General features: G+C 52.5%; 1 protein-coding gene across 2 annotated transcripts in view; it reads left to right on the forward strand.

Annotated features, from left to right (window-relative positions):
* The window catches only part of LOC119957070 (DENN domain-containing protein 1B-like), a 91,446-nt gene that overhangs the window by 59,363 nt on the left and 14,274 nt on the right, over nucleotides 1-17,809 (forward strand). For both annotated transcript variants that reach the window (XM_038784707.1, XM_038784706.1), the window contains 9 exons: nucleotides 1,500-1,600; nucleotides 1,748-1,793; nucleotides 3,186-3,287; nucleotides 11,193-11,318; nucleotides 13,177-13,278; nucleotides 14,596-14,686; nucleotides 14,792-14,832; nucleotides 16,522-16,593; nucleotides 17,543-17,599. In XM_038784707.1, coding sequence (XP_038640635.1) covers nucleotides 1,500-1,600; nucleotides 1,748-1,793; nucleotides 3,186-3,287; nucleotides 11,193-11,318; nucleotides 13,177-13,278; nucleotides 14,596-14,686; nucleotides 14,792-14,832; nucleotides 16,522-16,593; nucleotides 17,543-17,599 — 738 coding nt within the window. The remainder of the gene's footprint in view (nucleotides 1-1,499; nucleotides 1,601-1,747; nucleotides 1,794-3,185; nucleotides 3,288-11,192; nucleotides 11,319-13,176; nucleotides 13,279-14,595; nucleotides 14,687-14,791; nucleotides 14,833-16,521; nucleotides 16,594-17,542; nucleotides 17,600-17,809) is intronic.

Here is a 17,809-nt window from a genome sequence, read left to right on the forward strand (position 1 = left end):
TGACAGTCTATCTACAGGGTTCAGCTGTGACAGTCTATCGACAGGGATCTGCGATGACAGTCTATCTACAGGGTTCTGCGATGACAGTCTATCTACAGGGATCTGCGGTGACAGTCTATCGACAGGGTTCTGCGGTGACAGTCTATCTACAGGGTTCTGCGGTGACAGTCTATCTACAGGGTTCTGTGGTGACAGTCTATCGACAGGGATCTGCGGTGACAGTCTATCTACAGGGATCTGCGGTGACAGTCTATCTACAGGGTCCTGCGGTGACAGTCTATCTACAGGGTTCTGTGGTGACAGTCTATCTACAGAGTTCAGCTGTGACAGTCTATCTACAGCGTTCTGCGATGACAGTCTATCTACAGCGTTCTGCGATGACAGTCTATCTACAGGGTTCTGCGGTGACAGTCTATCTACAGGGTTCTGCGGTGACAGTCTATCTACAGGGTTCTGTGGTGACAGTCTATCGACAGGGATCTGCGGTGACAGTCTATCTACAGGGATCTGCGGTGACAGTCTATCTACAGGGTCCTGCGGTGACAGTCTATCTACAGGGTTCTGCGGTGACAGTCTATCTACAGGGTTCAGCTGTGACAGTCTATCTACAGGGTTCTGCGATGACAGTCTATCTACAGGGTCCTGCGGTGACAGTCTATCTACAGGGTTCTGCGATGACAGTCTATCTACAGCGTTCTGTGGTGACAGTCTATCGACAGGGTTCTGTGGTGACAGTCTATCGACAGGGTTCTGCGGTGACAGTCTATCTACAGGGTCCTGCGGTGACAGTCTATCTACAGGGTTCTGTGGTGACAGTCTATCTACAGAGTTCAGCTGTGACAGTCTATCTACAGGGTTCTGCGGTGACAGTCTATCTACAGCGTTCTGCGGTGACAGTCTATCTACAGGGTTCAGCTGTGACAGTCTATCTACAGGGTTCTGCGATGACAGTCTATCTACAGGGTTCAGCTGTGACAGTCTATCTACAGGGTTCTGCGGTGACAGTCTATCTACAGCGTTCTGCGATGACAGTCTATCTACAGCGTTCTGCGATGACAGTCTATCTACAGGGTTCAGCTGTGACAGTCTATCTACAGGGTTCTGCGGTGACAGTCTATCTACAGCGTTCTGCGATGACAGTCTATCTACAGCGTTCTGCGATGACAGTCTATCTACAGGGTTCTGCGGTGACAGTCTATCTACAGCGTTCTGCGATGACAGTCTATCTACAGCGTTCTGCGATGACAGTCTATCTACAGCGTTCTGCGATGACAGTCTATCTACAGCGTTCTGCGATGACAGTCTATCTACAGCGTTCTGCGATGACAGTCTATCTACAGGGTTCTGCGATGACAGTCTATCTACAGGGTTCTGCGGTGACAGTCTATCGACAGGGATCTGCGGTGACAGTCTATCTACAGGGTTCTGCGATGACAGTCTATCTACAGCGATCTGCGATGACAGTCTATCTACAAGTCTCTATTATTTGTCTTCCACAGCTAACTGCCTGTGTACACGGTTCAGCTGCAATGCTCTATCCCATGTTCTGGCAGCATATCTTCATCCCAGTTCTCCCTCCACATCTCCTTGATTACTGCTGGTAAGAAATCCTTTCCTTTACTCGTTGCCACTAGTTGAGGAGACAGAGGCGGTAAACAGTGGACTCCTCAATAATGGCTGGATTTGAGTGCAGATACTGGAGGTGAAAGGTCAGCCTATTAACCCTTTCTCTTGTTGTCTCTCACAGTGCTCCAATGCCTTTCCTCATCGGGATTCACTACAGCTTGATGGAGGTGTGTGTGTCAGTACGATTCGCCTATCACTATCTCACTAATTGGAAGTGCTGACAATCTTCTTTCTTCAAACAGTCCAGTCAACCTTCATATTCTTATTTTGAATTTTTCCAATTAAGGGGCAATTTAGAATGGCCAATCCACCTACCCTGCACATATTTGAGTTGTGGGGGTGAGGCCCACACAGACACGGGGAGAATGTGCAAACTCCACACGGACAGTGACCCAGAGCCGGGATCGAACCTGGGACCTCGGTGCCATGAGGCAGCAGGGCTAACCACTGTGCCACCGTGCTGCCCTCAACTTTCATATTCTGAACTTATATCTGGAACATATTCCTTGTCCTTATAATTGGTTTGCTTTGGGCAGCACGATGGCACAGTGGTTAGCATTGCTGCTTCACAGCGCTGAGGTCCCAGGTTCGATCCCGGCCCTGGGTCACTGTCCGTGTGGAGTTTGCACATTCTCCCCGTGTCTGCGTGGGTCTCACCCCCACAACCCAAAGATGTGCAGGGTAGGTGGATTGGCCACGCTAAATTCCCCTTTTATTGGAAAAGATTTTTTAAATAGTTAGTTTGCTTCCTCCCACTGTCACACCAGGGTAATAAGCATGATAGAGTAGATAAATGCAGAACCCCGCTCAGAATAAAGAGGGATAGAAAAACAAAGCTGTGGGTTTGAACTACTCTTCTGGGGTTCTGAACATGTCCCAATGATTCAGGTAATATTAAAAACCCCATTATCCCTCATAATTGAGCAGATTGGGGCAGCACGGTGGCGCATTGCTGCCTCATGGCGCCGAGGTCCCAGGTTCGATACCGGCTCTGGGTCACTGTCCGTGTGGAGTTTGCACATTCTCCCCGTGTCTGCGTGGGTTTCGCCCCCATAACCCAAAGATGTGCAGGGTAGGTGGTTTGGCCACGCTAAATTGCCCTTTAATTGGAAATAATGAATTGGGTACTCTAAATTTATTTTTTAAAATAATAGAGCAGGTTTTCTCCCAGTATCCAAGTCAGTCCCTTCAACAGCACAATAAAATGAATTGCATCGCTGTCCATGGGATCTTGCTATGCACAAATGGCCTCCTTATATAGCTACATAATAAATTGCCACTACATATCCAAACCCAACAAATAACATGAAACACATTGAGGTGACTTGTCCCAAAGGGATTTTGAGTATTCATTCTCTATAGTTTTCCAGTAGAGGGTGAATTGTGATACAATGGCCATTCTCACATGTCTAGACTGAGGTATCAGAAGTGATTGTGGAGAAGCCAGTAGGATTGCACACTTTTTCGAGTTCACCCTGAGACATGCCTGCCTTCCTCAAGGCTAATAAGAATGAGAGAAAAGAAAGTTTGTACCCTGAAGAAATCATTTTGCTTTGCAGAGAGCGAGAAGCAAAAACCTGGAGGATGTGGTTATATTAAACGTTGACACAAACACCCTCGAGTCGCCATTTAATGACCTGGAAAAGGTCCCACCAGACGTGGTGAGTTCACGGAGAGAGCAGCAATTACCAGCATGCAGTACGGGGAGAGGGGAATGAGCAGCATGCAGTAAGGGGAGAGGGGAATGAGCAGTATGCAGTACGGGGAGAGGGGAATGAGCAGTATGCAGTACCGGGAGAGGGGAGTGAGCAGTACGGGGAGAGGGGAATGAGCAGTATGCAGTGCGGGGAGAGGGACAATGAGCAGTATGCAGTACGGGGAGAGGGGAATGAGCAGTATGCAGTACGGGGAGAGGGGAATGAGCAGTATGCAGTACGGGGAGAGGGGAATGAGCAGTATGCAGTACGGGGAGAGGGGAATGAGCAGTATGGAGTACGGGGAGAGGGATAATGAGCAGTATGCAGTACGGGGAGAGGGGAATGAGCAGTATGCAGTACGGGGAGAGGGGAGTGAGCAGTATGCAGTACGGGGAGAGGGGAATGAGCAGTATGCAGTACGGGGAGAGGGGAATGAGCAGTATGCAGTACGGGGAGAGGGGAATGAGCAGTATGGAGTACGGGGAGAGGGATAATGAGCAGTATGCAGTACGGGGAGAGGGATAATGAGCAGTATGCAGTACGGGGAGAGGGACAATGAGCAGTATGCAGTACGGGGAGAGGGGAATGAGCAGTATGCAGTACGGGGAGAGGGGAATGAGCAGCATGCAGTACGGGGAGAGGGGAATGAGCAGTATGCAGTACGGGGAGAGGGGAATGAGCAGTATGCAGTACGGGGAGAGGGGAATGAGCAGTATGCAGTACGGGGAGAGGGACAATGAGCAGTATGCAGTACGGGGAGAGGGGAATGAGCAGTATGCAGTACGGGGAGAGGGGAATGAGCAGTATGCAGTACGGGGAGAGGGGAATGAGCAGTATGCAGTACGGGGAGAGGGGAATGAGCAGTATGCAGTACCGGGAGAGGGGAATGAGCAGTATGCAGTACGGGGAGAGGGGAATGAGCAGTATGCAGTACCGGGAGAGGGGAATGAGCAGCATGCAGTACGGGGAGATGGGAATGAGCAGCATGCAGTACGGGGAGAGGGGAATGAGCAGTATGCAGTATGGGGAGAGGGGAATGAGCAGTATGCAGTATGGGGAGAGGGGAATGAGCAGCATGCAGTACGGGGAGAGGGGAATGAGCAGTATGCGGTACGGGGAGAGGGGAGTGAGCAGTATGCAGTACGGGGAGAGGGACAATGAGCAGTATGCAGTACGGGGAGAGGGGAATGAGCAGTATGCAGTACGGGGAGAGGGATAATGAGCAGTATGCAGTACGGGGAGAGGGACAATGAGCAGTATGCAGTACGGGGAGAGGGGAATGAGCAGTATGCAGTACGGGGAGAGGGGAATGAGCAGCATGCAGTACGGGGAGAGGGGAATGAGCAGTATGCAGTACGGGGAGAGGGACAATGAGCAGTATGCAGTACGGGGAGAGGGGAATGAGCAGTATGCAGTACGGGGAGAGGGGAATGAGCAGTATGCAGTACGGGGAGAGGGGAATGAGCAGTATGCAGTACGGGGAGAGGGGAATGAGCAGTATGCAGTACCGGGAGAGGGGAATGAGCAGTATGCAGTACGGGGAGAGGGGAATGAGCAGTATGCAGTACCGGGAGAGGGGAATGAGCAGCATGCAGTACGGGGAGATGGGAATGAGCAGCATGCAGTACGGGGAGAGGGGAATGAGCAGTATGCAGTATGGGGAGAGGGGAATGAGCAGTATGCAGTATGGGGAGAGGGGAATGAGCAGCATGCAGTACGGGGAGAGGGGAATGAGCAGTATGCGGTACGGGGAGAGGGGAGTGAGCAGTATGCAGTACGGGGAGAGGGACAATGAGCAGTATGCAGTACGGGGAGAGGGGAATGAGCAGTATGCAGTACCGGGAGAGGGGAATGAGCAGCATGCAGTACGGGGAGATGGGAATGAGCAGCATGCAGTACGGGGAGAGGGGAATGAGCAGTATGCAGTACGGGGAGAGGGGAATGAGCAGTATGCAGTACCGGGAGAGGGGAATGAGCAGCATGCAGTACGGGGAGATGGGAATGAGCAGCATGCAGTACGGGGAGAGGGGAATGAGCAGTATGCAGTATGGGGAGAGGGGAATGAGCAGTATGCAGTATGGGGAGAGGGGAATGAGCAGCATGCAGTACGGGGAGAGGGGAATGAGCAGTATGCGGTACGGGGAGAGGGGAGTGAGCAGCATGCAGTACGGGGAGAGGGGAATGAGCAGTATGCAGTACGGGGAGAGGGGAATGAGCAGTATGCAGTACGGGGAGAGGGGAATGAGCAGTATGCAGTACGGGGAGAGGGGAATGAGCAGTATGCAGTACGGGGAGAGGGGACAATGAGCAGTATGCAGTACGGGGAGAGGGGAATGAGCAGTATGCAGTACGGGGAGAGGGGAATGAGCAGTGTGCAGTACGGGGAGATGGGAATGAGCAGTATGCAGTACGGGGAGAGGGGAATGAGCAGTATGCAGTACGGGGAGAGGGGAATGAGCAGTATGCAGTACGGGGAGAGGGGAATGAGCAGTATGCAGTACGGGGAGAGGGGAATGAGCAGCATGCAGTACGGGGAGAGGGGAATGAGCAGTATGCAGTACGGGGAGAGGGGAATGATCAGTATGCAGTACGGGGCGAGGGGAATGAGCAGTATGCAGTACGGGGAGAGGGACAATGAGCAGTATGCAGTACCGGGAGAGGGGAATGAGCAGTATGCAGTACGGGGAGAGGGACAATGAGCAGTATGCAGTACAGGGAGAGGGGAATGAGCAGTATGCAGTACGGGGAGAGGGGAATGAGCAGTATGCAGTACGGGGAGAGGGTACAATGAGCAGTATGCAGTACGGGGAGAGGGACAATGAGCAGTATGCAGTACAGGGAGAGGGGAATGAGCAGTATGCAGTACGGGGAGAGGGGAATGAGCAGTATGCAGTACGGGGAGAGGGGAGTGAGCAGCATGCAGTACGGGGAGAGGGGAATGAGCAGTATGCAGTACCGGGAGAGGGGAATGAGCAGTATGCAGTACGGGGAGAGGGACAATGAGCAGTATGCAGTACAGGGAGAGGGGAATGAGCAGTATGCAGTACGGGGAGAGGGGAATGAGCAGCATGCAGTACAGGGAGAGGGGAATGAGCAGTATGCAGTACGGGGAGAGGGGAATGAGCAGTATGCAGTACGGGGAGAGGGGAATGAGCAGTATGCAGTACGGGGAGAGGGGAATGAGCAGTATGCAGTACGGGGAGAGGGGAATGAGCAGTATGCAGTACGGGGAGAGGGGAATGAGCAGTATGCAGTACGGGGAGAGGGGAATGACCAGTATGCAGTACGGGGAGAGGGGGAATGAGCAGTATGCAGTACGGGGAGAGGGGAATGAGCAGTATGCAGTACGGGAGAGGGGAATGAGCAGTATGCAGTACGGGGAGAGGGGAATGAGCAGTATGCAGTATGGGGAGCGGGGAATGAGCAGTATGCAGTACGGGGAGAGGGGAATGAGCAGTATGCAGTACGGGGAGAGGGGAATGAGCAGTATGCAGTACCGGGAGAGGGGAATGAGCAGTATGCAGTACGGGAGAGGGGAATGAGCAGTATGCAGTCCGGGGAGAGGGGAATGAGCAGTATGCAGTACGGGGAGAGGGGAATGAGCAGTATGCGGTACGGGGAGAGGGGAGTGAGCAGTATGCAGTACGGGGAGAGGGGAATGAGCAGTATGCAGTACGGGGAGAGGGGAATGAGCAGTATGCAGTACGGGGAGAGGGGAATGAGCAGTATGCAGTATGGGGAGAGGGGAATGAGCAGCATGCAGTACGGGGAGAGGGGAATGAGCAGTATGCGGTACGGGGAGAGGGGAGTGAGCAGTATGCAGTACGGGGAGAGGGACAATGAGCAGTATGCAGTACCGGGAGAGGGGAATGAGCAGCATGCAGTACGGGGAGAGGGGACAATGAGCAGTATGCAGTACGGGGAGAGGGACAATGAGCAGCATGCAGTACGGGGAGAGGGACAATGAGCAGTATGCAGTACGGGGAGAGGGGAATGAGCAGTATGCAGTACCGGGAGAGGGGAATGAGCAGCATGCAGTACGGGGAGATGGGAATGAGCAGCATGCAGTACGGGGAGAGGGGAATGAGCAGTATGCAGTACGGGGAGAGGGGAATGAGCAGTATGCAGTACCGGGAGAGGGGAATGAGCAGCATGCAGTACGGGGAGATGGGAATGAGCAGCATGCAGTACGGGGAGAGGGGAATGAGCAGTATGCAGTATGGGGAGAGGGGAATGAGCAGTATGCAGTATGGGGAGAGGGGAATGAGCAGCATGCAGTACGGGGAGAGGGGAATGAGCAGTATGCGGTACGGGGAGAGGGGAGTGAGCAGCATGCAGTACGGGGAGAGGGGAATGAGCAGTATGCAGTACGGGGAGAGGGGACAATGAGCAGTATGCAGTACGGGGAGAGGGGAATGAGCAGTATGCAGTACGGGGAGAGGGGACAATGAGCAGTATGCAGTACGGGGAGAGGGGAATGAGCAGTATGCAGTACGGGGAGAGGGGAATGAGCAGTGTGCAGTACGGGGAGATGGGAATGAGCAGTATGCAGTACGGGGAGAGGGGAATGAGCAGTATGCAGTACGGGGAGAGGGGAATGAGCAGTATGCAGTACGGGGAGAGGGGAATGAGCAGTATGCAGTACGGGGAGAGGGGAATGAGCAGCATGCAGTACGGGGAGAGGGGAATGAGCAGTATGCAGTACGGGGAGAGGGGAATGATCAGTATGCAGTACGGGGCGAGGGGAATGAGCAGTATGCAGTACGGGGAGAGGGGACAATGAGCAGTATGCAGTACAGGGAGAGGGGAATGAGCAGTATGCAGTACGGGGAGAGGGGAATGAGCAGTATGCAGTACGGGGAGAGGGGACAATGAGCAGTATGCAGTACAGGGAGAGGGGAATGAGCAGTATGCAGTACGGGGAGAGGGGAATGAGCAGTATGCAGTACGGGGAGAGGGGAATGAGCAGTATGCAGTACGGGGAGAGGGGAATGAGCAGTATGCAGTACGGGGAGAGGGACAATGAGCAGTATGCAGTACGGGGAGAGGGGAATGAGCAGTATGCAGTACGGGGAGAGGGGAATGAGCAGTATGCAGTCCGGGGAGAGGGGAATGAGCAGTATGCAGTACGGGGAGAGGGGAATGAGCAGTATGCAGTACGGGGAGAGGGACAATGAACAGTGTGCAGTACGGGGAGAGGGGAATGAGCAGTATGCAGTACGGGGAGAGGGGAATGAGCAGTATGCAGTACGGGGAGAGGGGAATGAGCAGTATGCAGTACGGGGAGAGGGGAATGAGCAGTATGCAGTCCGGGGAGAGGGGAATGAGCAGTATGCAGTACGGGGAGAGGGACAATGAGCAGTATGCAGTACGGGGAGAGGGGAATGAGCAGCATGCAGTACGGGGAGAGGGGAATGAGCAGTATGCAGTATGGGGAGAGGGGAATGAGCAGTATACAGTACGGGGAGAGGGGAATGAGCAGTATGCAGTACGGGGAGAGGGGAATGAGCAGTATGCAGTACGGGGAGAGGGGAATGAGCAGTATGCAGTACGGGGAGAGGGGAATGAGCAGTATGCAGTACCGGTGAAGAGGGGAATGAGCAGTATGCAGTACGGGGAGAGGGGAGTGAGCAGTACGGGGAGAGGGGAATGAGCAGTATGCAGTACGGGGAGAGGGGAATGAGCAGTATGCAGTACGGGGAGAGGGGAATGAGCAGTATGCAGTACGGGGAGAGGGGAGTGAGCAGTACCGGGAGAGGGGAATGAGCAGTATGCAGTACGGGGAGAGGGGAATGAGCAGCATGCAGTACGGGGAGAGGGGAGTGAGCCCAGTATGCCAGTACGGGGAGAGGGGAATGAGCAGTATGCAGTACGGGGAGAGGGGAATGAGCAGCATGCAGTACGGGGAGAGGGGAATGAGCAGTATGCAGTACGGGGAGAGGGGAATGAGCAGTATGCAGTACGGGGAGAGGGGAATGAGCAGTATGCGGTATGGGGAGAGGGGAGTGAGCAGTATGCAGTACGGGGAGAGGGGAATGAGCAGTATGGAGTATGGGGAGAGGGGAATGAGCAGTATGCAGTACGGGGAGAGGGGAATGAGCAGTATGCGGTATGGGGAGAGGGGGAGTGAGCAGTATGCAGTACGGGGAGAGGGGAATGAGCAGTATGCAGTACGGGGAGAGGGGAATGAGCAGCATGCAGTACGGGGAGAGGGGAATGAGCAGTATGCAGTACGGGGAGAGGGGAGTGAGCAGTATGCAGTACGGGGAGAGGGGAATGAGCAGTATGCAGTACGGGGAGAGGGGAATGAGCAGTATGCAGTACGGGGCGAGGGGAATGAGCAGTATGCAGTACCGGGAGAGGGGAATGAGCAGCATGCAGTACGGGGAGAGGGGAATGAGCAGTATGCAGTACGGGGAGAGGGGAATGAGCAGTATGCAGTACGGGGAGAGGGGAATGAGCAGTATGCAGTACGGGGAGAGGGGAATGAGCAGTATGCAGTACGGGGAGAGGGGAGTGAGCAGCATGCAGTACGGGGAGAGGGGAGTGAGCAGTGTGCAGTACGGGGAGAGGGGAATGAGCAGTATGCAGTACGGGGAGAGGGGAATGAGCAGTATGCAGTACGGGGAGAGGGACAATGAACAGTGTGCAGTACGGGGAGAGGGGAATGAGCAGTATGCAGTACGGGGAGAGGGGAATGAGCAGTATGCAGTACGGGGAGAGGGGAATGAGCAGTATGCAGTACGGGTAGAGGGGAATGAGCAGTATGCAGTACGGGGAGAGGGACAATGAGCAGTATGCAGTACGGGGAGAGGGGAATGAGCAGTATGCAGTACGGGGAGAGGGACAATGAGCAGTATGCAGTACGGGGAGAGGGGAATGAGCAGTATGCAGTACGGGGAGAGGGACAATGAGCAGTATGCAGTACGGGGAGGGGAATGAGCAGTATGGAGTACGGGGAGAGGGGAATGAGCAGTGTGGAGTACGGGGAGAGGGGAATGAGCAGTATGCAGTACGGGGAGAGGGGAGTGAGCAGTATGCAGTACGGGGGAGAGGGGAATGAGCAGTATGCAGTACGGGGAGAGGGGAATGAGCAGTATGGAGTACGGGGAGAGGGGAATGAGCAGTATGCAGTACGGGGAGAGGGGAGTGAGCAGTATGCAGTACGGGGAGAGGGGAATGGAGCGTATGCAGTTGCAGTAGGGGAGAGGGGAATGAGCAGTATGCAGTACGGGGAGAGGGGAATGAGCAGTATGCAGTACGGGGAGAGGGGAATGAGCAGTATGCAGTACGGGGAGAGGGGAATGAGCAGTATGCGTACGGGGAGAGGGGAATGAGCAGTATGCAGTACGGGGAGAGGGGAGTGAGCAGCATGCAGTACGGGGAGAGGGGAATGAGCAGTATGCAGTACCGGGAGAGGGGAATGAGCAGTATGCAGTACGGGGAGAGGGGAGTGAGCAGTACGGGGAGAGGGGAATGAGCAGCATGCAGTACGGGGAGAGGGGAGTGAGCAGCATGCAGTACGGGGAGAGGGGAGTGAGCAGCATGCAGTACGGGGAGAGGGGAATGAGCAGTACGGGGAGTGGTGTAATAACCAGTTTGCTGTTGTAGTACAGAGAGCAGGTTTCTCTGTGATGATTGGTTTGTGACGTGGGAATGGTACACATTGTGGCCCACGTGAGTCAGTGTGAGGAGTGATGCACAGAAAGTTTGAGGGTGAGGGGCAGTGTAGTTAGAGGAATGGTGAAGGGGCCAGTCTAGTTAACGGCTGGTGAAGTCACTTGGCTGGAGGAGGTACAGGTGTACACCTGAAGTTGTACTGGCTTTGCCTCAATGATGTTTCATCCTCTGTGTGTTCATTCATTGCAGGTGTCCGTTTTGAAGATGAAGTTAAAGAAACATTCAGCAGTTACTGGCGATGTGGTTGCCCGGGCCTTCCTCAGAGCACAGGCCGCAATCTTTGGAACCTACCAGGACGCCCTTAAATTTAACTCTGTGAGTGTCACCGGTCTGTCAGACTCAACTCCATCTCCTCCACCTACATCCTCTCTGACTACACACTCTTGGTGTCAGTATTCATTATGGAGGCTTCCTTCCCGCACTCACTCCTTATTGAAAACACTAATCTCCCCCTTCACTGCTCATCTCCCCCTGAGGAGCCTGAAACGCCTCAGCTGGGGTTGGGGATGAAAAACCCCAACTGTGGACAGCAATGGGAAGGAAAAGAGTGAATTAACAAAAAAGGACAATGAAGGAAATTGTGATGTGGTAATTAACTGGTAAGGTTAGCTTTTAAATGTCGAAATAGAAATCTATAAAATGCTAACAGGGCTGGACAGGGTAGATGCAGGAAGGATGTTCCCGATGGTGAGTGTGTCCAGAACCAGGGGTCACAGTCTGAGGATATGGGGTAGACCATTTAGCACAGAGATGAAGAGAGATTTCTTCATCCAGAGAGTGACCGGCCTGTGGAATTCGTTACCACAGGAAGTAGTAGAGGCCAACACAGTGTATGGTTTCAAGAAGCAGTTAGGTCTAGCACTTAGGGGCGAAGGGGATCAAAGGCTATGGGGACTGGCTGAAAGAACTGTCCAAACTTTCAAAGCATCAGTGAAGAAACAAGCTCATTGGCCACTATTGCTTCACTCGGACATCTTGCTCTGGTACAACACAATCCCGCATACCACCACTCGGTTACTCCAGCTGAGTTCTTAATGAGCCGGCGTCTCAGGACCTGGCTCAGCCTTATATTCAAAATTTCCAATCCGCCCGGAAAAGCCACCACGATACAGCCAAGAAGGACAAGTCTTCCAAAAGACGATTTAGTTTACGTGCGGAATTTTGGTGGAGGAACAAATGGTTACCTGGCAGAGTTGATAAAAGGACTGGGCCAGTAACCTACGGTCATAGACCTAGAGGGTCGTGAGGCTAGAAAGCTCATTGACTACCTGAGGAGAGAATCCAACATCCCCAGGAAGGGGCAGGTGGAGCCAATCCCAGTTACCCGTGTAACAAAGCAGTGGTGTTAGAACCGGGTTTGTCCAATGGGGATTCATCAAGATCCATCGAGGGAGCTGATGTGGTCATCCATACAACCCTTGTTGTGAACGCTACATATCTGCCCAACATTGCTGAAGACACAGAGTCTCCTAATCAGGAAGAGCCAGTGGCTGAGTTGAGACATTCGGTAGGAGTCAGGAAGTCGCTGATTGACTTATTTTATGAACTTTGTTTTAAGCTCCCTTACTGTAACCCTTTGTATGTATCTAACATTAAATAAGAGTTTTTCTGTTTCTATATTACAGGGGACTTAAGGGGGAGGAATGTGGTAGCAAGACCCCTTTAAGGGACAATACTTTGTGGGCCATGAGACAGGCCTAGAGCCTATGGGGACACAGCACGTACATCAGGCTAATTGGAGTTAGGACGTGTTTCTGGCCATGGGGGGGTTTGGTCAGAGTTGGCCCGAGAGCCATGGGAACAAGACCTGGGTATCAGTCGTTGCGTCCAGTGAACAGAGATTATCTTAGATCAATAAACCTCTTTTGTGTTTCAATATTGCCCTGTCGATTGCATGGCAATATAACATTTCCCCAAAGGGACATGGGTGAACCAGGATGGGTTCAGCAAACAATGGATGTCATTACTGAGACAAGCTTTATATTACAGATTGAAGTTAGATTCCACCAACCCCTGACCCCAGATCATTAGCCTGAGCCCCTGGATTATTGTCCAACCACTACATCAGCATCTCGCTGGTCTCTACGACTCGCAACAGCTCAAGTAGCCAAAGAAAAAAACGTAGGGGGGGGAAACAAACTGTTTGATAGATTGTGTTTCCCTATGTGTATAGGATGAACCAGTCACGTTTTGCGAGGAGACATTTTTGAATCACAAATCTACTTTGATGAAAAATTTCCTGCAACACGCCGTACACCTTCAACTCTTCAAACAGGTGAGACTGGGCGGGGAGCCTGTGTCAGGTATGAAACCATCTTCTTGTTCAGCCGAATAATCCTCAATGTCAAGGGCAGATATTCCAAGCTTTCTTTCATTTAGTTTTCCACATTTTTAAAAAAACCTTGGAAGTTTACAGCAGAGAAAGTATCCATTCAGCCAACCTGACTATTCCATGGCTCCCGCAGTAATCCCAAACTAAACTCTTTCTTACTAAACTCTGAGTCGACCTCCATTTCAAATATTTATCCAAACTTCCTTTCAAAGATACAACTGTCTCACCCTCACCCAATCCCTGTGGAAAAACAGTTCCTGCTTCATCAATTCCTGTCTAATTTATCCTGACGCCTCTCTGAGCTCTTAACATCTGTTTGAAATTGATGGCATGCCATCAATGACATCCCCCCCCGCCGCGCACACACACTCACACACACACACTCACACGCGCGCGCACACACTCACACACACACACTCGCACACACACTCACACGTGCGCACACACACTCATACGCGCGCACACACACTCACATGCGCGCACACACACTCACACGCGCACACACACACTCACGCGCACACACACGTGCACACACTCACACACACTCACACACATACACACACACACTCACACGTGCACACACAGACACACACACACACACTCACGCGCACACACACGTGCACACACTCACACACACTCACACACATACACACACACACTCACACACATACACACACACACTCACACGTGCACACACACACGCACACTCACACGTGCACACGCACACTGACACACACACACACACTCACATGCACATTTACACACACACTCACACACACATTCACGTGCACACACTCACTCACAGATGCACACACACCAATACATGCACACTCACACATGCACCACACACACACACTCACGCACACACAAACTCACACGCGTGCACACACACACGCACACACAAACTCACACGTGCACACACTCACATGCGCACGCACACACACACTCACACGCACGCACTCACACGCATGCACACTTACACACACACTCACATGCACACACACACTCACCGCACACACACTCACGCACACACACTCACACACACACTCACCGCGCACACACACTCACGCGCACACACTCACGCACACACACTCACACACACACTCACCGCACACACACACTCACGCACACACCCAGCACTCTTTTCCTCCCCGCTGGAAATCTTGCCAATTCACCCCATTAACACCTCCATTAAGTTTCCTCTTTTGCCTCAGTGCGTTGGAAATAATTTGTTTTATTCTTCCCCCCGTTTGGATATAGTTTATAGACTCTCGTCTAGAAAAGCTTAATCAAGGGAAAGGATTAACGGATATATTCGAGGAAGAAGTCAACCTGGGAGGTTTTTCATCAGGTAATGGCCTGGAATCCCAGGTTTACTCTCTGTATCCAACACAGACACTAAGCTGTTCACTCCTTCACCAATAGGCATTCACTTCTCTCTCTCTCCCCCCCCCAGGCTGCTCCAAGTCACACCAGCTGTGGATGCAACACTTTAAGGTAATATAGAAAGAACTGTTTCTTTTGATGAAGGATTCTCCCCAAAAATTTCGAAGTTAATTTCTGGCGGGTTTTCCAGGGATTTTCGCGCCTGCTCTGACGGCCTATTCCCCACCGCTATCCAATGACACTTAGTCACTTTTTTTGGGCCCTGGGGAGTTTCTAACCGGTTTAACCCACACATAGGGCACGATCTTCCCAAAAGGGAACAAAGTTCACAAGCGAGCGCGTTTAGCCGCATGTTACCCGCCACTCGCAGCGTCGAGGGTCACGGGCCACTCAACGCGACTCGCTTTGAATAAGCGGCGTAAACGGGAGCGCGCGGCCGTTCCTGCTCACATAGCTCTGTTTTTCACAATTGGGAGTTCCGCTCGCCGGCGCTCCCCGTTGTAGCGAGAGATGGGGATGCCATTTTTAAATGGTGGCCCGATCTCCGAGGCCCCGAAAAGAATGTCTGACCTCCCCCAGCCTGAACGCAACATGGCAGAGGTTCCTCTGGCCCCCCGCGCCCCCTCAACACCCATGGTGGGCAACCCCAGTCTGATTGCGTGTGTGCAGAAAAATGTCAGCGTGGCACATTGTCAGCTTGGTACGCTGGCAATGCTGGTGCTACCTGGGTGCCAAGTAGCACTGCCAAGGCTCCAAGTTAGCATCTTGTGCATGTGTGCGATCGGGCCGGGACCTGCCCTGTGGGGGGGGGGGGATGCGGGCCAGGGACCATCCCATATTGCGATCAGGCTGGAGGGGATTGTTTTGAGGGCCTCAGAGACTGGGACTCCTTTTAAAAATGACGTCCCGATCTCTCGTTGCAATGGGGAGTTCCAGCGAGCGGAACTCGTTCAGGCCCCTTAGTCAACACGAGTCCCGAGGGGACTTTGTTCCCTTTTAGGAGAACAGAGCAAAGCACAGGGCGAGGCACAGGGGTGTGGGTAAGTCTGGCTCTGGGGGTCAATGAGGTACCCAAGGCTTCTCCTGGTACCGAAGCCTGGAGGAGATGGTAAAGTTATGAAAATGAAAATCGCTTATTGTCACAAGTAGGCTTCAAATGAAGTTACTGTGAAAAGCCCCTAGTCGCCACATTCCGGCGCCTGTTCGGGGAGGCTGGTACGGGAAGTTATGGGGTGCAATCTAATCAAATTGCAACAAAGCCTGGTGATGGGCGCATATAGCCGGCTGTTTCCCTTCTCTCACAGTGCCGCGAAACACCGCCCTATCAGGACTTTGTGGCAATCCGGGACATCAATGGGGAAGCTCCCGCCCAGGCCTCACTTTGTCCCGTATCCTACACTGAGGAACTGCTCCGTGCAAGAAGAGGTCAGGGTGGCAAAATGGCGTCCTGATCTCTCGACTCCCACTCACTCATAATGGGGTCATCGAGGGGCCCCTCCCCATCCCACCCCACATGGGCAGGGCACTCCTGGGCCCAAGCCCCGACACGGGTAAAATGCCAGCCTGGCAGTGCCAACGGGGCGCTGCTGGTGCCACCCTGCCCAGAGAGCAACCACCTGGGGGCCTCTGATCCCCTGGGAGACCACATCCAAGTACCGTTCCCTCTGGTCCCCTTTCCTGGGGCCCAGCACTGAACGGCGCCTGCCTGGGTTCTCCAAGGCAAAGGTGTGAGGAGATGAATTTGGAGGGCTGCGATGGAGTGGGACTATCTGATGTTTTAACTCTTCACTCTGTTTCCAGAAAGGTGGTGGAGCCCTTATTCAGTCAGTCAGAAGCAAAACTAACCCAGCTGTGAAGAACATGTATAAATATGTAAGTACAGAGTTAAAGGGCACTCCCTGCATCCTGGGGTCACTCTGATCTCTGAGAGTTAGTATTAATGAGCTGTCGAGACAGGCTGACAGATTCTTTACTCTCAGCTTGGCGCTATCAACATTGAGAATTATAAGAACGGAAACAGCCCGGCTGCAATTTAAATATGTCACCGCTTGTCTGAGGAATGACAAATATTAAACAATTCATGCAGAGCTCACATTGCCTGTCCACAATCTTACTGACACAACCTGTACCTCCCGAGTCCAATCAAGCTCCTGGTTATCCTTGTCCCTACTTATATACCTTCCGTAATCCCTCCTCCTTAAATCTATAACCTTCCCAGATCTCCATTCTCCGCCACTCCAGTCTGTTGTACATCCCTGATTTTTTTTTTTGTTATAAATTTAGAGTACCCAATTATTTCTTTCCAATTAAATGGCAATTTAGCCTGGCCAATCCACCGACCCTGCACATCTTTGGGTTGTGGGGGTGAGACCCACGCAGACACGGGGAGAATGTGCAAACTCCACACGGACAGTGACCCGGAGCCGGGAGCGAACCCGGGGCCTCGGTGCCATCGGTAGCAGTGCTAACCACTGCACCACCGTGCTGCCCTTACGCATCCCTGATTTTAAACAGCCATTGGTGGCTGTGCCTTCAGCTGCCTGGACCAATCAGCTCTGGCATTTCCTCCCTCCACCTATCCAATTCTTCCTTCTTTAAGACACTCCTTCATATCTACCTCTTTGACCAAACTGGTGTTTAGTTTTGTTTGTTTGTGAAGCAGCGCAGGACAATTTAGTCTGTTAAAGCTTGGGGTCAGTCTGATATAGCGGCAGAACAGAGAAAGATTGAACAGTTTGGATTTAGGTAGTAAGGAGGTTGGGAGAGAATGGTGTTCAAGATCCTGCAATACTCACTTACTTTGATTATCTTTCACTTTCAGGCTAAAGGTCAGGCTAAATTGGGCTTCAAAGGGATGAAAAATCGACTGAAACACAAGGTACAAACTGCTTCTTTCATCGTTTATCTCTTTCTCCCGCTGCTCTGAAATAGTTCACAGGAATGAGACGCAGGTGAGGGAGGCCATTTACCAGAACATAAACCCATCACAGCAAACAGGTTCTCCTCCAACTCACTAACCATCCTGACTTGGAAATGTCCTTACAATCCCGACAGTACAGAAGGAGATCGTTCGGCCCATCGCGTCTGC

This window comes from Scyliorhinus canicula, chromosome 25, assembly GCF_902713615.1.
Source record: "Scyliorhinus canicula chromosome 25, sScyCan1.1, whole genome shotgun sequence".
NCBI lineage: Eukaryota > Metazoa > Chordata > Chondrichthyes > Carcharhiniformes > Scyliorhinidae > Scyliorhinus > Scyliorhinus canicula.